This window comes from Glycine max, chromosome 20, assembly GCF_000004515.6.
Source record: "Glycine max cultivar Williams 82 chromosome 20, Glycine_max_v4.0, whole genome shotgun sequence".
NCBI lineage: Eukaryota > Viridiplantae > Streptophyta > Magnoliopsida > Fabales > Fabaceae > Glycine > Glycine max.
In genome coordinates, this window is record NC_038256.2 from 21407088 (window position 1) to 21426480 (window position 19393).

The 19393-nt window shown below is 36.4% G+C and overlaps 1 protein-coding gene and 1 long non-coding RNA gene across 2 annotated transcripts; both read left to right on the forward strand.

Moving 5' to 3' along the window:
- The first annotated feature begins 10318 nt into the window (after positions 1-10318).
- LOC121174374 (kinesin-like protein KIN-7D, mitochondrial) lies at positions 10319-11047 on the forward strand. The gene is made up of 2 exons (XM_041013590.1): positions 10319-10676; positions 10818-11047. The coding sequence occupies exons 1-2, from the start codon at positions 10519-10521 to the stop codon at positions 10966-10968; spliced, it is 309 nt and encodes a 102-aa protein (XP_040869524.1). The 5' UTR covers positions 10319-10518; the 3' UTR covers positions 10969-11047.
- Positions 11048-11052: 5 nt separating this feature from the next.
- Positions 11053-18843, forward strand: LOC121174375 (uncharacterized). The gene is made up of 3 exons (XR_005890404.1): positions 11053-11139; positions 17675-17740; positions 18089-18843. It is a non-coding gene; the product is annotated as an uncharacterized lncRNA (long non-coding RNA).
- Positions 18844-19393: the final 550 nt, after the last annotated feature.

Here is a 19393-nt window from a genome sequence, read left to right on the forward strand (position 1 = left end):
AAGTTTAGTTCCTAGCTTAGCCCATAAGGTTTTCCATAAGTCGCTAAGGAACTTAGCATCTCTATCTGACACAATGGTCCTAGGCAAACCATGGAGTCTCACAACTTCCCTGAAAAAGAGTTTTAAGATGTGGGAAGCATCATCCACCTTATGGCATGGTATAAAGTGTGCCATCTTGCTAAACCTATCCACCACCACAAAGATAGAGTCTACACCTCTTTGGGTTCTAGGAAGCCCAAGGACAAAGTCCATACTAATGTCTACCCAAGGTGTAGATGGGATGGGTAACGGTGTGTATAGCTTATGAGGCATCACCCTAGACTTGGCTTGTAAATAAGCCACATACCTAGTGCAATGCTTATGGACATCTTTCTTCATATGGGGCCAATAAAACTTTTCTTTGAGTAAGACAAGGGTCTTGTCTATCCCAAAGTGGCCCATGAGCCCACCCTCATGGCTCTCTTTCACAAGCAATTTCCTAATGGATCCTTGGGGTATGAAAAGCTTTCCCTCTTTGAACAAATACCCCTCAGCCAAATAGAATCCATCTTGGGCCTTTTCCCACAACTCTCGTAAATAGGAGAGAAATGTTCATCTAAAGCATACAAGTCCCTAATATAATCAAATCCTAAAATTTGAGCTCCTAGGGAGCAAAACAATGTGTGTCTCCTAGAGAGGGCATCAGCTACCACATTTGTTTTTCCCATTTTGTATTTGATAACATATGGAAATTGCTCTAGGTACTCTACCCATTTTGCATGCCTTTTGTTTAACTTGTTTTGCCCTCTAATGTACTTAATTGATTGATGATCACTATGAATGACAAATTCCTTGGAAACAAGGTAATGTTCCCAAGTTTGGAGGGCTCTTATTAAGGCATAAAGCTCTTTATCATAGGTGGGGTAGTTGAGGGTAGCACTATGAAGTTTTTCACTAAAATAAGCAATAGGGTGCCCACCTTGTAACAATACAGCTCCAACTCCCACTCCAGAGGCAGGAAGAGCTAGAACAGGTGCCTTGGTAAGCTTTTCTTTGAGCAAAGCAAAGGCTTGCTCTTGTTTTTCACCCGAGATAAATGCCACATTCTTCTTCACCAACTCATTTAGAGGTGATGCAATTGTAGAGAAATTAGGAATGAACCTTCTATAGAAGCTTGCTAACCCATGGAAGCTCCTAATATCTCCCACACTTTTTGGGGTGGGCCATTCTTGGATGGCCTTGATTTTCTTAGGATTCACTTGGACCCCATTTCTACCAACTACAAAGCCTAAGAAAACTACATTATCTACACAAAAGGTACACTTCTCTATATTTGCATAAAGGGTGTTTTTCCTAAGGACTGAAAGAACTTGCCTGAGATGTCCTAAGTGATCATCAAGGCTCTTACTGTACACTAAAATATCATCAAAATAAACAACTACAAATCTACCTATGAAATCCCTTAAGACATGATGCATAAGCCTCATAAAGGTGATTGGTGCATTAGTGAGCCCAAAAGGCATCACTAGCCATTCATACAAACCAAACTTGGTCTTGAAAGCGGTTTTCCACTCATAACCCTTTTTCATCCTAATTTGGTGATAACCACTTTTAAGATCAATTTTTGAAAAGATATTGGCACCATGCAACTCATCAAGCCTAGGAATGGGGTGCCTATACTTTACAGTGATGTTGTTGATGGCCCTGCAATCTGTACACATTCTCCACGTACCATCCTTTTTGGGCACCAACAACACTGGCACAACACATGGGCTTAAGCTCTCTTGGACCCAACCCTTCTCCAACAATTTTTTAACCTGAGACTCTATCTCCTTAGTCTCCTGAGGGTTAGTCCTGTAGGCTGGCCTATTAGGAAGGCTTGCTCCTGGGACTAAATCTATTTGGTGTTCTATTCCCCTTAAAGGAGGTAGCCCAGGGGGTATCTCTTTAGGAAATATATCACCAAATTCATGTAAGATTTCTTGGACCTTTGGGGGTAAGGTCTCAAATGGAGGAATTGTGGCAGTGCTAAGGGATGTTTCCCTTGATAGGAGAAGGTAGAAAGATTGTTTAAGAAGGAGTGTTCTTTTAATATCACCTTTTGTTGCAAAATGATTTTCCTTCTTAACAATCTACTTGGAGGAATCCTTTTCCTCTTTTTCCTTCCCCTTGGCCTTTGAAGACAAGGCCTAACTATCCTTTTTTTTCTTTTGTTTTTCTAGTTTTTCTTCCTCATCCCTCTCATCTTTCATAGTTAATTGATCTTTGGCCACCTGTGAAGGTGTTTGAGGATGCAACACAAATTTAGTGCCAAGATGGGTGAGGGTAATCTCATTAGTTAGGCCATTGTAAATGATCTTCCTATGAAATTGCCACAGCCTTCCTAAAAGAATATGTCCTGCCTCCATGGGAACTATATCACAATTAACTTCATCCTTATATGTCCCAATGGAGAAAGGTACCTTCACTTGTTGGTTAACTATCATTTCCCCTTGCTCATTGAGCCATTGAAGTTAATAAGGTTTTGGGTGGGGAATGATAGTGAGGTTCAACTTGGAAACTAATCTTGTGCTACAACAATTTCAACAAGATCCACTATCCACAATGAGAGAACAAGTTTTATCTAAAATTTTGCATCTTGTATGAAATATGTTCTTTCTTTTGGATTGAGATAGATCATAAGATTGACCTCCAAGGAGCCTTCTAACCATTAAGAGGTCACTTTCTTCATGGGGATAAACTTCCTCACTAGACTCTTCACCCCTTACTTCATCTTCACCTCCACTAGAGGAAGGGCAAGAAGTAGTCTCCTCTTGACTACTATAAATGTCTTGACCCCTCATGATCATGGTTTTCTTTGTGGGACATTGAGAGGCAATGTGACCTTTCCCAAGACATTTGAAGCATTTAATGTTGCTAGTCCTTTCATGGGAACTAGTCTTAGGGGTGTATTTCTCTATGGTCTTACCCTTATCTTCCTTGGGTTTTGAAGGTGCAGCCCCTAAAATTCCATGGGCTTGTTCCTTCCTTGGATAAGAGCGAGAGCCATAAGATTTTGAAGAAGGCTTTCTTTTAAGTTGTTGCTCCATTCTTATAGAAAGTTGGACTGGCTCATCTAGGTCCCTATATGGAAGGAGTTCAACCTTGTCCCTCACTTCCATATTAAGCCCACTAAGGAACCTAGCTATGCTTGTTATTTCCTCCTCCCTAAGTCCAGCTCTTAAAAGAAGTAGTTCCATTTGTTGTCAATATTCTTCAACACTCATACTCCCTTGTCTAAGCCTTTGGAGCTTGTCCATAAGCTCCCTTTCATAGTAGGAGGGAATGTGCCTCTTCCTAAGGGCACTCTTAAGATCATTCCAATACTCTACTGGAGGATCCCCATGAATCCTTTGTTCCCTAACAAGGGAAGTCCACCAATAGAGGGCATACCCTTGAAAGCTAAGGGTAGTCAATGGAACTTTTCTCTCTTCGCCAATATGATGGCAAGCAAAGAGTTGTTCAACCTTCATTTCCCAATCTAAGTAGGCCTCAACATTATCTTTTCCATGGAAATATGGGAGGCTAATGTTAACCTCTTGAGGCCTTCTATCCTTTTCTCTTTTTTGGGAGTGATGTTTAGTATGTAAACTATGGCGCCCTCTATAATAGTCGCTAAGCTCTTCACTTAAACTTTTGCAAGAGTCATGACTACTATAGGAGTCATGTTTTTCTCTTTTCATTTCTTTCATTATTTTTCTTCTTTCTTCCTCTCTTATTTTCTCTCTTTCATCTTGACTTATTTCTTCCACTCTTTTTTTTACCTTTTTCTTTTCTCTCTTGTTTTTCTTTCAACAACTTAAGGGGACCTTAGGAGTAGAACCCTCACCATTAACACTAGATGAAGAATGAAGACTCATGTTGGTTCCTAAGTTATGGTTCTTTCTTGTTGGGGGTTTGAAAACAAAAGGTAAAAGAAACTATGGTTGAAACTAGCCAAAATAAACACTAAAAGAGGTGTGAAAGATAAGGTAAAAACTAATTGGTAAAAGGCAAGCTACCTAGGCGGTTTGACAATGGAGAATAAAGGAAATAAGCTATGAAAGTAAGCAAAAATTAAAGTGCAAGAAATGCAAACTAGGCAGATCCTAAGAGTGTTTGGATGACCTCATTTAAGGTTCCCAACAAAACACTCACTATCCTAAGGGAAAATTGCCTAAAATTATTACACACAAATGGAAGTAGGGTGACCTATTGGAGGCTCCAAACTTACTTCCAATGAAAGGCCTTTTTGTTACAAAATTTGAAAGCAAAGCAAATTGCCAATTACAAAATTACAAAAAAAAAGTCCTTAATTGTGGTGGCTATTCTCTCTTTGGTGTTTCACTCAATTTGGAGTGCTTCTTAGTCCAATAGCTCTTAAGGTGGTTGGCCCCTTGCTTCTTGACTCAAATTCTTCATGGTATGGCACCAATCCTCTTTTCCAATTTCCTTTATGGCAACTCACAAGCAAGGAAACAAAGAGACAAGCAATAACCAAAAACAAAAAAAATGAAATGAAAGCTAAACCAATAGAGTTTTAACAAGACAAATTTTCAAGGATTATTCAACAATTAAATCAATGTAAAGTACACAAAAGCAAGCTAGGACTCAAAGAGAAACCTAGAATGGCTCTAGAGTAGAGTAGAAAAACTAAAAAGAAAAAAAGACTCAAGTAACCTCTAGTTTTGGCACTTGTTTTCACAATAATTTTCAATTGAAGTTTCAGAACTACGATTGGTATAAAATAGGCACCAATTATAGAACAAATTTTGAGCCAAAACAACAAGCACACTTTCCTTTCACTCTTTTTTTTCCTGGAAACTGATTTTTCTGCCAACTTGTGTGATTTTTCTTATTTTTTAATTTAATCCAAATCGCTTGGTTCTTTTTTTATAATTTTGGTCCAGATGTCTATAAAATTCAGTAAAACTTTCAGCTCAAAACATGTAGTGACCAATTCCCAGTAATTTATACAACCTAGAAATCAAGAGTAGTGTTTATGTTGCTTAAGGCTTGGATAGTTACAATTTATGTTTGCTTATGCTCAATTATCTTGAATAACACAATTCAAGAGAGCTTAAGACTTATTTGATTCACAAATCCAGCCACAACTCAGCACCACAAGTCAACTTCATCATAGGCATCATGTAGGAATCTTAGAAAACAAAAAAGAGTTCAACAACAAGACTACTTCTAGGAATTGATTTAGAACATGTTATGAACTAAATAACATGCATGAATTAGACTCAAAATTCAAAAGATAGGCTAAGAATGACAAGAATACATGAACAAATGTATCTAGAATTCAATAAACAAAATAAAAATTCAACACAAACTTAGAGCATAATGTGACAATTACTATGACTAAACATGATTCTAAGACAACATGGATTAAGTGAATTACACTTAGATTTTTGTGTTTTTTTTTTCTAATCAATATTTTCGGAAGAAAATTTAGATCTAAAGGTTCAGCACAAGAATATTATGAATCAAAATTGATAGAACCTAAAATCAACACAAAAACAAGATTCAAGAGTAGATCTACAAAATTTGAACCATAGAAATGCAAGAACAAGTGTAGATCTAAGATTTAATCGATTTTTTTTTTTTGAATCTACTCTAAACAGCACCAAACCACAAGACAATGGAGGACATAGATGGAGAATAAGATGAAGAACAAGGAATTAAAGATAATTCACTGAACAAAAAGATAGAGGAAGCAAATGAACATCACCTAGATGAAAATGCTCTTGATACCACATGATGTAAGCTCCATTGGAGCTTGTAGGCCTAGGATCTTCTTCATCAATGAATTACTTTGCTTCTTGGAAGATGAATGGTAGCAGAATGGAGAAGGAAGAGAGAGAGGAGACGCCACTTCAAGGAGAAGATGAGTCTAGAAAAAGCTCACCACCATAGGAGGCCATGGATAAGAGCTTGGAGGAAGAAGGAGATGAATGAAGGGAGAGGAAGAGAAGAGCACGAAATTTTGTGCTCTAAAAGAGCTATGAAATCTGAAGTTTAATATTCAAAATGATCAAAGTTCAAAAATGCACACACATGACCTCTATTTATAGCCTAAGTGTCACACAAAATTGGAGGGAAATTTGAATTTCAATCAAATTTCACTTGAATTTGAAATTGAATTTGTGGAGCTAAACTTTGGAGCCAAAATTTCACTAATTATGATTAGTGAATTTTAGTTATGGTTCAGCCCACTAATCCAAGATCAATTCCAAGATTCTCCACTAAGTGTGCTTAGGTGTCATGAGGCATGTAAAGCATGAAGGACATGCACAAAGTGTGACTATATGATGTGGCAATGGGATGTAGTAAGCAAATGCTCAACCCCCCTCTAAAATTTAATTGGATTGGGCTTCTACCAATTCAATTAAATTTATTTCCCAACACCCACATCAAATCTTCAATTAGTGCATGTGAAATTACCAAACTATCCCTAATACAAAAACTAGTCTAGGTGCCCGAAAATACAAAGGGTGAAAAATCCTATATTTCTAGGGTACCCTACCTACATTATGGTGCCCTAAATACAAGGACCAAATATAATGACATCCTAGTCTAATATGTACAAAGATAATTGGACCCAACCTTGGCCTATGGGCTCAGAAATCTACCCTGAGGTTCATGAGAACCCTAGGGCCTTCTTCAGCAGCTCTAGCCCAATCCTCTTAGAGCCTCTTGCTCATGGCTCTAGTGGCTGGTCCCTTCCTAGGGAGGATTGCATCACTTTCCTCCCTTGATATGAGGAAGAAAACATTAAGGAAGAGAAGCATATTAAAAAATATAGGCTTTGTGATAAGCGTGAGACATAGGATAGTTTAATTTTTTATTTTGTTTTTGCTCATATCTCTACCTCAAAAACTAAAATCAGCTTTCTTCTTGATGAAAGCAACCTAATAGTGGGCCAATTAACCATAATATATAAAAACATACGTCCCATATACTTTCATTCTCTCCTTCCTTTCACATGAAAAAGTCCCACATTGGACAAAATAATCACATGCATCCTCTCCTCCCCTTATAGGACATGGAAACTTTCAAGCGAGTGAAGCATAAAAAAATATAGGTCTAATTAAAGCCAAAGCATGCAACCTATGAATGTTTATCTTTTTATTTTTCCTGTGCTCATTTCTTTACCTCAAAAACTAAAACCCAACTTTTATTTAATTGTAAATAGACACTCAAGTTTCACATACTTTCACTCTTTCATTCATTTCTCATAAGAAAGTCCCACATTGGACAAAATAATCTCATGTATCCTTTCTTCTTCCTATATAAATGGGAAAACAATCAGTATTTATAGACATAGTGATAAATTGTGAGACCCTTGATAGTTTAAGTTTTTATTTCATTTTTTCTCGTGTCTCCCCCTCAAAAACTTAAGTCTTAGTATTTCTTATTCTATATGCAATAAATTGTTGGTGTAGGATATAGGATAGATTGTTCTTTTGGTACCAATCTCGTTACGATGAGAGGACCTTTTTTGATGCTTTATAACCATTGGCCTTTATATATATATATATATGTGTGTGTGTGTGTGTGAAGAACCCCATTGTGGGCTATTTAATCGTGACATATAAAAACTTAAGTCCCACATTCTTTCATCCTCCCCTGCCCTTCATATGAAAAAGTCTCATATTCAGAAAAATAATGTCATGCATCCTTTGCTCCAATTATATAACGAGGAAATTAGCAAGAGAGGCATAGAAACGATTGGCCTAGGGGTAAAGTATGTGGTCCATTTAATCAGGATGTATAAAATCCACATTTTTTCACTCTCTATTTCCATCTCATGAAAAGTTTCACATTGGACAAAATAATCTTCATAATCTTTCCTCCCCATATAAAAGAGGAAAGTTATAGAGAGGCATAAGAAATATACACCTAACGATAAACCTGAGAGGTGATAGTTTAATTTTTATTTTGATTTTTGCTCATCTCTATCCCAAAAACTAAAAATCAGGTTCCATCTTGATGAAAACAAACCCATTAATGGGACATTTAACCATGTAATATAAGAACTCAAGTCCAACATACTTTTACCCTCACCTTCATTTCGCTTGAAAAGTCCCACAATAGGAATAATAATTCCATGCATCCCTTCCTCCCCCTATACACAAAAAGGAACCTTTTAAGCGAGTTATGCATAAAACACCTAGGGGGTAAAGCATGATAATTATGATAGTTTAACTTTTTGTTTTGTTTTTGCTCATTTCTCAGTCTCTAAAACTACTTTTTTATTTAATTAGTGTGAAAAAGCTAGATGGCAAGAATACGAACCTTGAGCTTTTACATCATGATTAAATAGGCCACTATGGGGTCTATTTACATTAAGATAGAAGTTTCTTAATGTGAACCTTGCCTTCTTTCCCGCTCACCCCTCTCTGTCTCTCTTCTTCTACTTCTCCACCTAAAACCCTCACTCTCTTGCTTTAACTTTCACAACTCTACACCTCTCGCCTCTCCCTCAACCACTTTCCCTTGTGCCCCACATCTATGAGCTTTTCCGCCTCAACAACCAAGGGATGGACCCTATCACTTTGATGCCATGCGAAAACAAGAATGTGAGAAAGTTAAAACAGAAGGAGAGATGAGAGTGAAAAGCTAAAACGGAAGGAGATTTACGGGTTCTCATAACCTTTTTGTCTGATTGAGTTTGAAAAGCTAAAACAGAAGGAGAGATGAGAGTGAAAAGCTAAAAGGAATGGTTTCCTACTATAGTACCGCTCTCTCAGATTGAGTTCAGGTAACATTTTTCCTTTTGTTTTGTTTGATTTTTTCCTTTTAAGATTTACAATGTTGCAGTTAGATCTGAGATTTAAAAAATCAAATGAAATTTGAGGGAAGGATCGATATTCCATACATCAAAGGTTATATAAAACAAGATGAAGTTGCAGGGCTTATAAGCTTTTTCTCGAAGCTATGGATGGAAATTGGGATCTGCAAGTTGATCAAATCTATAAAAAAGGAACAAAGCAAATCAAAAGGGAGGTGGAGAAATACCTAGAGAGATCACACCTTGGCCGACACTGCACCAGCAAAGCTCCTCACAGCAGCTCGTCAATCGTTTTTCTCCCCCCACCCCCTCCCCAAACTTGTTAGGTGACCCACCCTTGGTACTCTAGATTTTGGAATGCGTTTGAGAATGCAGAGAGATAGAATGAAAGGGAGAAAGAATAAGCATGATGAAAAATTTAAATGATAGAATCCTAAATTGAGATTTGAGATTCAAATTGTCTCCCAAAAAATTTAAGAGGCAATAAATCATGGCACATGAACAGAAGATTCTCGTTTCACAGAGTTTTCTCACTTCAGTCTTGATAAACAATGCATGCACACAATATAATGTTTGATAAATCATAGAGCACCAAGTACAAAGAGACTACAATTGATTTGGTGGTTGTCTCTTTACGTAATAAACTATTATAATAATTGGAGATAGAGTAGAAATTTTGTCTCGTTTTGGTTGCAAATTTGGGTGGACAAACATGGCTAAAGACTTAGTTCATTTTATTATTATTAAGATTAAGATACTTTTGTTTTTACATCGCTTTTATTTATCCAGCAATTAAAAATGTTTATGTAATCACGTATTTACCCTGTTTTTATATAACAAATAAAACAAATAAAAACATTAGTAGTGTAGGTTGTATCTAATGTAACGGGTTGTTACATTAGGGGTAGAACCTCCTCAGCTCTAGTCATGAGTCTCACCCTTAACTTAAATAGTTTTGCAACTCAAAGAGGTCCACTAGGTTACCACGACAATATGAAATTTTGAATAGTTTATGAAATGTTTTACGAAAAAGATTTTAAAGGAAAAACAAAAAGATTTCATGCAGCTCTTGATGAAATTCAATAAGTATGAAATTTTGATCCTGTATTTAACAAGTATTTCAATCAATGTTTTCTAGCTTCATACATATATAGGTTAGTAATAATTAATATACAAAAATAAATATTTTAATGTTCAAATTTTACACAATAAGTCAAGTCAATTTATTATTTGTAGTGTGTGGTTGTTGTTTTATTTTATTTTATTTTTATTTTAAGAAAAAGTATAGACATGGATTTTTTTTATTTAATTGTGAAATTTACAATGTCTTCAAGATAGATATACATACACCTAGGTTTATACTTTTCTTCTAAAAAGAAAAAGAAAAAGAAAAGCACAATAACTTGACCAATTTTCATCTGGATGCATTTTCTTCTAGGTATTATAAATTCACGCAAGCATCTTATTTATGACCATGTTAACTTTTCTTCACTCACTCTCTCTCTCTCCCACTCTCCCCTGACACACCAACTCAGCGTGTCAACTCGATGGCCTCATCCTCACGTGCAAGGAGTAGCTCGCCATTCTCGCACCGCAAACCCTCAACTCCTCTCTCCTCAGCTTTCTCTTCCACTTCTTCCTTCATGAATGGACACGTAATGCCTCGCTCCTATTAATCTTCCACGACGTTGTTTTACAACTCCAGTGGAGGTGGATGATCCATGACTTCGAGTCGCTGTCATAGCGAGTCTGTCTACTACAGCTATGGTAATCCTTTGCCGATGGAGTTCGGGATGGACGAGGAGGTGATCACGGAGCCCGTGGATTCGTCTAGAGCTCGGGATAGCATTTTGGTCACGATTCGGTTCAGATCGTTGATGTAATGCTTAGATCTGTGGCTATGGAATCAGATCAATTAGCTGTGGATTTTAGAGAAACCGAATCATTCAGGTTGTTTCTATTTTTGTCGCGTTGAGTTATCTGAGATCAAATGAGAGGTTACGATGTTGTTTGGTTGCAGTGAAAGAGAGTGCCATAGAGGAGACGAGATCGCATGGTATGCAGACGGTGATAAGATTGTGCGCAATGAGTATAATCCAGCTACTGCTTATGCATTTGGTATTTTCATTTCAAACTATATTTTCTTCACGTGGTTTTTTTTAGGGAACTAATGGAGAGCAATTAGGTTTTTTCTTTTAGTGTTGAGATTATGGAAATGGATCGGATGTTAGAATTTTGAATTGATTTGTGGCAAATAGAGTGTTTGGACCGCATACAAATTCCAACGAGGTGTATGAAGTAGCTGCCAAACCTGTGGTGAAGGCTGCCATGGAGTCTTTTTGGTAAGTTACTGATTTGTTCTGCTTTCAATTTTCTAATACAAATAAACATATGCCATAGACCAACTTTCTTGTAAGCATTTACTTTTTATATTTTTCTAAAGAAGAATGTATGCTAGTGATTCTTTGACTAAGGGTAAAGAAGTTTCGGGGGGGGGGGGGGGGGGGGGGACTTTTAACTCTATGAACTTACTTACGGTCGTGTGACATGAGATAGTTAGTTTGCTAGTGTCATTCCTTACACGTTTTGTTAACCTACCATCGAGCACTATTGCACTATATCAGTCATTATTTTTATCATTTTACACATGCAAAAAGTTCATAATCATAAGGTGAAAATTTGAATGGCCCTTGAGAGACATAGGAACTAGTGATTGAGTTAAAAGAAGTACAACTAAACTGAGTATAAAAGAAACATTTTTATTATTATAAATGTAGAGTTATTAACATAAGTAGACCTTATTTTTATTAATTTATATAAAGGTACAATATTTTAGCTTTGGAAAAGGGTCTTGTACTTGGACAGTGGAACTGAATCATTTGATTTGAGAGTAGATCCTTAATTATTGATGCAATCCTACTCCGCAAGGGCATTGGATAGAAAAACTCCAAGTAGATTGGGCCAGAGATGCAAGAGAAGGCCCTAGGGTTCTTATGAGCCTTAGGGTAGATTTCGGGCCCATGGGCTAAGTACGAGCCCGCTTATCTTTGTAAATATTAGATTAAGGTTTCATTATTTTTGGGCCTTGTATTTAGGGCTCCATAATGTAGGTAGGGTACCCTAGAAATATAGGATTTTTCAGCCCTTGTATTTTAGGGCACCTAGACTAGTTTTTGTATTAGGGGTAGTTTTGTAATTTCACATGCACTAAGTGGATATTTGATGTGTGTGGTTGGAAATAAATTTAATTGAATTGGTAGAAGCCCAATCCAATTAAATTTTAGAGGGGGAGGTGAGCATTTGCTTACTACACCCCATTGCCACATCATATAGTCACACTTTGTGCATGTCCTTCATGCTTTTCATGCCTCATGACACCTAAGCACACTTAGTGGAGAATCTTGGAATTGATCTTGGATTAGTGGGCTGAACCATAACTAAAATTCACTAATCATAATTAGTGAAATTTTGGCTCCAAAGTTTGGCTCCACAAATTCAATTTCAAATTCAAGTGAAATTTGAATTTCCCTCCAATTTTGTGTGACACTTAGGCTATAAATAGAGGTCATGTGTGTGCATTTTTTTGAACTTTGATCATTTGAATATTAACTTCAGATTTCAGAGCTCCTTTTGAGCACAAAATTTCGTGCTCTTCTCTCCCTCTCCCTTCATTCATCTCCTTCTTCCTCCAAGCTCTTATCCATGGCCTCCTATGGTGGTGAGCTTCTTCTAGACTCATCTTCTCCTTGAAGTGGCGTCTCCTCTCTCTTCCTTCTCCATTCCGCTGCCATTTCGTGCTCTTCTCTCCCTCTCCCTTCATTCATCTCCTTCTTCCTCCAAGCTCTTATCCATGGCCTCCTATGGTGGTGAGCTTCTTCTAGACTCATCTTCTCCTTGAAGTGGCGTCTCCTCTCTCTTCCTTCTCCATTCCGCTGCCATTTATCTTCCAAGAAGCAAAGGAATCCATTGATGAAGAAGATCCTAGGCCTACAAGCTCCAATGGAGCTTGCATCATGTGGTATCAAGAGCATCTTCATCTAGGTGATGTTCTTTTGCTTCCTCTATCTTTTTGTTCGGTGAATTCTCTTTAATTCCTTGTTCTTCATCTTATTCTCCATGTATATCCTCCATTGTCTTGTGGTTTGGTGCTGTTTAGAGTAGATTCAAAAAAAAAAATAAACCGATTAAATCTTAGATCTACACTTGTTCTTGCATTTCTATGGTTCAAATTTTGTAGATCTACTCTTGAATCTTGTTTTTGTGTTGATTTTAGGTTCTATCAATTTTCATTCATAATATTCTTGTGCTGAACCTTTAGATCTAAATTTTGTTCCAAAATATTGATTAGAAAAAAAAAAAACAAAAATCTAAGTGTAAATCACTTAATCCATGTTGTCTTAGAGTCATGTTTAGTCATAGTAATTGTCACATTATGCTCTAAGTTTGTGTTGAATTTTTATTTTGTTTTTTGAATTCTAGATACATTTTTTCATGTATTCTTGTCATTCTTAGCCTATCTTTTGAATTTTGAGTCTAATTCATGCATGTTATTTAGTTCATAACATGTTCTAAATCAATTCCTAGAAGTAGTCTTGTTGTTGAACTCTTTTTTGTTTTCTAAGATTCCTACATGATGCCTATGATGAAGTTGAGATGTGGTGTTGAGTTGTGGCTGGATTTGTGAATCAAATAAGTCTTAAGCTCTCTTGAATTGTGTTATTCAAGATAATTGAGCATAAGCAAACACAAATTGTAACTATCCAAGCCTTAAGCAACATAAACACTACTCTTGATTTCTAGGCTGAAATCGCTGGTGCTGGCAGCTTGAACATACGAACTTGTATAAATTACTGGGAATTGGTAACTACGTTGTTTGAGCTGAAACTTTTACTGAATTTTCTAGACATCTGGACAAAAATTATAAAAAAAGAATCAAGCGATTTGGATTAAAGAAAAAAATAATAAAAATCTCACAAGTTGGCAGAAAAATCAGTGTCTAGGAAAAAAAAAGGAAAGTGAAAGGAAAGTGTGCTTGTTGTTTTGGCTCAAAATTTGTTCTATAATTGGTGCATATTTTATACCAATCCTAGTTCTGAAATTTCAATTGAAAATTATTGTGAAAACAAGTGCCAAAACTAGAGGTTTCTTGAGTCTTTCTTTTTTAGAGTTTTTCTACTCTACTCTAGAGCCATTCTAGGTTTCTCTTTGAGTCCTAGCTTGCTTTTTGTGCTTTTCATTGCTTTAATTGTTGAATAATCCTTGGAAATTTGTCTTGTTAAAACTATATTGGTTTAGCTTTCATTTCATTTTTTTTTTGTCTTTGGTTATTGCTTGTCTCTTTGTTTCCTTGCTTGTGAGTTGCCATATAGGGAATTGGAAAGGAGGATTGGTGCCATATCTTGAAGAATTTGAGTCAAGAAGCAAGGGGCCAACCACCTTAAGAGCTATTGGACTAAGAAGCACTCCAAATTGAGTGAAACACTAAAGAGAGAATAGCCACCACAATTGAGGACTTTTTTCTTTGTAATTTTGTAATTGGCAATTTGCTTTGCTTTCAAATTTTGTAACAAAAAGGCCTTTCATTGGAAGTAAGTTGGGAGCCTCCGCTAGGTCACCCTACTTCCATTTGTGTGTAATAATTTTAGGCAATTTCCCCTTAGGATAGTGAGTGTTTTGTTGGGAACCTTAAATGAGGTCATCCAAACACTCTTAGGATCCGCCTAGTTTGCATTTCTTGCACTTTAATTTCTTGCTTATTTTCATAGCTTATTTCCTTTACCCTCCATTGTCAAACTGCCTAGATAGCTTGCCTTTTACTAATTAGTTTTTACCTTATCTTTCACACCTCTTTTAGTGTTTATTTTGGCTAGTTTCAACCATAGTTTATTTTACCTTTTGTTTTCAAACCCCCAACAAGAAAGAACCATAACTTAGGAACCAACATGAGTCTTCATTCTTCATCTAGTGTTAATGGTGAGGGTTCTACTCCTAAGGACCCCTTGTATAAGATATTAGATGAGTTGAGATCCCTTAAGTTGTGGAAAGAAAAACAAGAGAGAAAAGAAAAAGGTAAAAAAAGAGTGGAAGAAATAATTCAAGATGAAAGAAAGAAAATAAGAGGAAGAAAGAAGAAAAATAATGAAAGAAATGAAAAGAGAAAAACATGTCTCCTATAGTAGTCATAACTCTTGCAAGAGCCTAAGTGAAGAACTTCGTGACTATTATGAAGGAAGGCATAGGTCACATCTTAGACCTCACTCCCATAGGAGAGAAAATGAAAGAAAGCCTCAAGAGGTTAACATTAAACTCCCATACTTCCATGGGAAGGACAATGTAGAGGCTAATTTAGATTGGGAAATAAGGGTAGAGAAACAACTTAAAAGGAAGTCTACTTCAAAATCTTATGGCTCTCACTCTTATCCAAAGAAAGACCAAGGTCAAGGAATCTTAGGGGTGAGACCTTCTAAGCCCAAAGATGATAAGGGGAAGACAATAGAAAAGCAACCCCTTAAGGCTAGTATGCAAGAGAAGACTAGCTCCATGGAGTGCTTTAAATGCCTTGGAAGAGGACACATTACTTCTCAATGCCCCACCAAGAAAACCATGATTATGAGGGGCCAAGACATTTATAGTAGCCAAGATGAGGCTACTACTTCACCTTCCTCTAGTAAAAGTGAAGAAGCAAAAGGGGAAGAATCTAGTGAAGAGATCTACCCCCAAGAAGAAGGACAACCTTTAATGGTTAAGGAGGAGTGTAAGGAGGTAAGTGTCTCCTCCAAGAGGTTAGCTAAGAAGGAAAGACATTTTGAAATAAAGACAAATATTAAAGAAATTTCCCTTCTTAGACAACCTCCACATTTTCTCCTTTGTAAAAAGACACTTGTTAGCATTGCCACATCTCTTAGGCTTGAGTTTATTCCTCAAGTAAAGGAGTTGTTGGATGAGGGTTTGGTTCGCAAGAGATTAAATCCTTGTGCTTTGTTGGTGCCCAAAATAGGTATTATTAGGCACCAAATCCCTAAAATAGGTGGTGTGATGAATGCTTTGGGTGGTGGAACACTCTTTTGTAAAATTACTCATGCACCCAACATCTTCATGATTTGTGTACATAGGGACTCATTAGGTAGGTTTGTTCTTATTTTTAGTTTCAATACAAACTTAGGCACTCATATGGGACACCTTAGGTTTATCATACTTTTTGGTAGGAATAATCAACATGAAAATACAGAAAAAGGTATGTTCTATTGCTTTACTTTTCTTAATTTTTTAAATTGTGATCAAAGGGTTCCCATGAACCCTAAGAGAATAAAGGTCATTCCTGAGTGGCCCGCTCCACCAAGTGTAAGAAAAATTTGGGGCTTCCAAGACTTAACAAACTTTTACAAAAGGTTTGCCCCATATTTTTCTATACTTGTAGCACCACTCATTGAGTTGGTGAGGAACCATGTTCCTTCATGGGAAGATGCCCAGGAAATGAGTTTTCAGACCTTACCTTACTTCAACATACTAAACACCACTAATACATATGTTTTTGTTCTTTTTACAGGTGTTAAGGGAAGGAGCCCAGAGTATCAAGAACCTCAGGATTTGAGGTCAAATCCTTTTCAAGGGGGAGGGAATGATGCAATCCTACTCCGCAAGGGCATTGGATAGAAAAACTCCAAGTAGATTGGGCCAGAGATGCAAGAGAAGGCCCTAGGGTTCTTATGAGCCTTAGGGTAGATTTCGGGCCCATGGGCTAAGTACGAGCCCGCTTATCTTTGTAAATATTAGATTAAGGTTTCATTATTTTTGGGCCTTGTATTTAGGGCTCCATAATGTAGGTAGGGTACCCTAGAAATATAGGATTTTTCAGCCCTTGTATTTTAGGGCACCTAGACTAGTTTTTGTATTAGGGGTAGTTTTGTAATTTCACATGCACTAAGTGGATATTTGATGTGTGTGGTTGGAAATAAATTTAATTGAATTGGTAGAAGCCCAATCCAATTAAATTTTAGAGGGGGAGGTGAGCATTTGCTTACTACACCCCATTGCCACATCATATAGTCACACTTTGTGCATGTCCTTCATGCTTTTCATGCCTCATGACACCTAAGCACGCTTAGTGGAGAATCTTGGAATTGATCTTGGATTAGTGGGCTGAACCATAACTAAAATTCACTAATCATAATTAGTGAAATTTTGGCTCCAAAGTTTGGCTCCACAAATTCAATTTCAAATTCAAGTGAAATTTGAATTTCCCTCCAATTTTGTGTGACACTTAGGCTATAAATAGAGGTCATGTGTGTGCATTTTTTTGAACTTTGATCATTTGAATATTAACTTCAGATTTCAGAGCTCCTTTTGAGCACAAAATTTCGTGCTCTTCTCTCCCTCTCCCTTCATTCATCTCCTTCTTCCTCCAAGCTCTTATCCATGGCCTCCTATGGTGGTGAGCTTCTTCTAGACTCATCTTCTCCTTGAAGTGGCGTCTCCTCTCTCTTCCTTCTCCATTCCGCTGCCATTTATCTTCCAAGAAGCAAAGGAATCCATTGATGAAGAAGATCCTAGGCCTACAAGCTCCAATGGAGCTTGCATCAATTATCACATAAAACTAGCAGCCATTTTTAAGGTTGATGTGCTTGGTATATATATGGATTCAAGTGGGTGTAATGTATTTACTTCGTATGTTAAAAGGAAACGTAGTAGCATGACTTGGGCTTCTAACATTTGGCTGACTTTGAAGTTTTTACAACTATTTACCTTGCCATATTTACAGTTTACCTTTTCAATTCACTTTTTTTTTTACTAGAAACACTGTTTCATGGGATACTTTTATAATTGGTGTGATCTCTTCATTTGCATTTCTGATTTGCTTTTCAATAATGATATTTGCAGGGAGACCAATATTCTCCTGGTATCATACCACTGGCTATCAAAGATGTTTTCAGCATTATCCAAGAGGTGAGCTTTCCTACAAACTTAGCAAATGTTGTCGAAGTCTTTGTTATTTGTGGGATATTTAGAAATACCTGGTTAGCACTGGCCATTCTTTTCCATTATAATGCCATGCTTTGAACTATAAGCAGTGTCTTTGTATTTGTTATCAATATCAATACTCTCTATTCTCTATTGCTTTGTGCTGTACTTTTGGCCAATTAGGCATCTACTTGCCTTGCACACCATTTATCCCCCCGGGATACATGAGCTGTATGTCTTGACTCTTGGTTGATAAGAATTCTTAGTCGGTACTTATCTTTGATTTATAATGACTAGTTTGGAATAACTAATTGCATTTACTGTTGACTCCAGGAAGAGAGTTCTTATTCGTGTGTCATATCTAGAAATATACAATGAGGTAAATATGGAACAAATTGTGTTCACACTTCCCGCCATCTCTTAACATGGTTTAGAAGATAGTTCATCATTAAGTGCAACTCTTTAGTAATATTGTTGAAAATTGTATGACTTACTTCTACCTTATCTGCTGAATGTTGGAATTGTTATTGCTTCTTGGTGCTTATTTTGTCTCCGTTTGAAATTTTATTGATGTTGTCTATATTTGAATCCTAATTTCCCAATTTATATGCATAGGTGATCCTTATTGGGTCATTTCTATGCCATGACTCGGATTCTACCTGGACCGCTCTTTATTGGGCTGCAAGGTTTGGGAGGTAAAAGAAAATTGAGTTGTTGATAGTGATATGCAATTGTGATAGCATTTTGTTTCAAAGCCTTGAATAATATACTTGATAAAATTTGTTTAGAAACCTTTACTTTATCCTTGGGAGAAGGGAATACCAATGCAAAGAAAGAGAACAAGAAGGACAAATAAAGCCTCTAATACCTACCCAGTTAGTCAAACATTACAAATTGTTGGCTGCATTTAAGGAGTAATAACCACATCTAACAGTATGCTTCACATGCAACAGGATGTTTCAATCATTCTTGAACATGTATATAAAGCCTAATCAATCAAAGCCAAATGTTTAGTTTTTTATTTGAACAAAAAAGCCTTTTTCCCACCATATGGGATGAGCTACATTAATTAAATTATGACATTGTGTTGGAACAAAAACTGAATTTTAAGAAATGTCATTTAAATCAAAATGTTTTTAAACGGAAATTATTTTTTTAATATATATTTTAATTAAATTAATATATATTTTAATTAGTTATTTTAGTCTAAGGACATTATTGTTTTTTAATCCATGCTCTTTTTTTTCTTCAATTAACATTAGTCAGAAATAGGATATTAGAAAATTACCGTTAAAATACTTTTCTAATAATTTAATAAAAAACTGAAAGATTCAACTAAATTGACATTTTCTTTAACATTTTTATTTATTTTATATTTTACTTGTATTTATAAATACTTGCAAAATATATGAGATAGTTATTAGTATCAAATTAATTGTGTGAATTCATTCTTACGTAAGAAATTAAAATTCTTGTTCTTGTGGGAAAGATAATCTCTACCACTTTCGAATTCTTAGGCCCCAGTCACGTGTCATAATAGTTGATAGAGCTGGATTGCATTTCAAACAGCAAAGGCACGTAGAACCGGTCCCAATGAACTCTTTGGCACAGTATTTGGGATTGTCGTCCTTAGCCTAA

Coding starts and splice junctions, on each gene's coding strand:
- LOC121174374 (XM_041013590.1), top strand. CDS start 10,519: ATGACTTCGAGTCGCTGTCATAGCGAGTCTGTCTACTACAGCTATGGT. Junction 10,677..10,817: donor ATTCGGTTCAGATCGTTGAT/GTAATGCTTAGA, acceptor GTTTGGTTGCAG/TGAAAGAGAGTGCCATAGAG.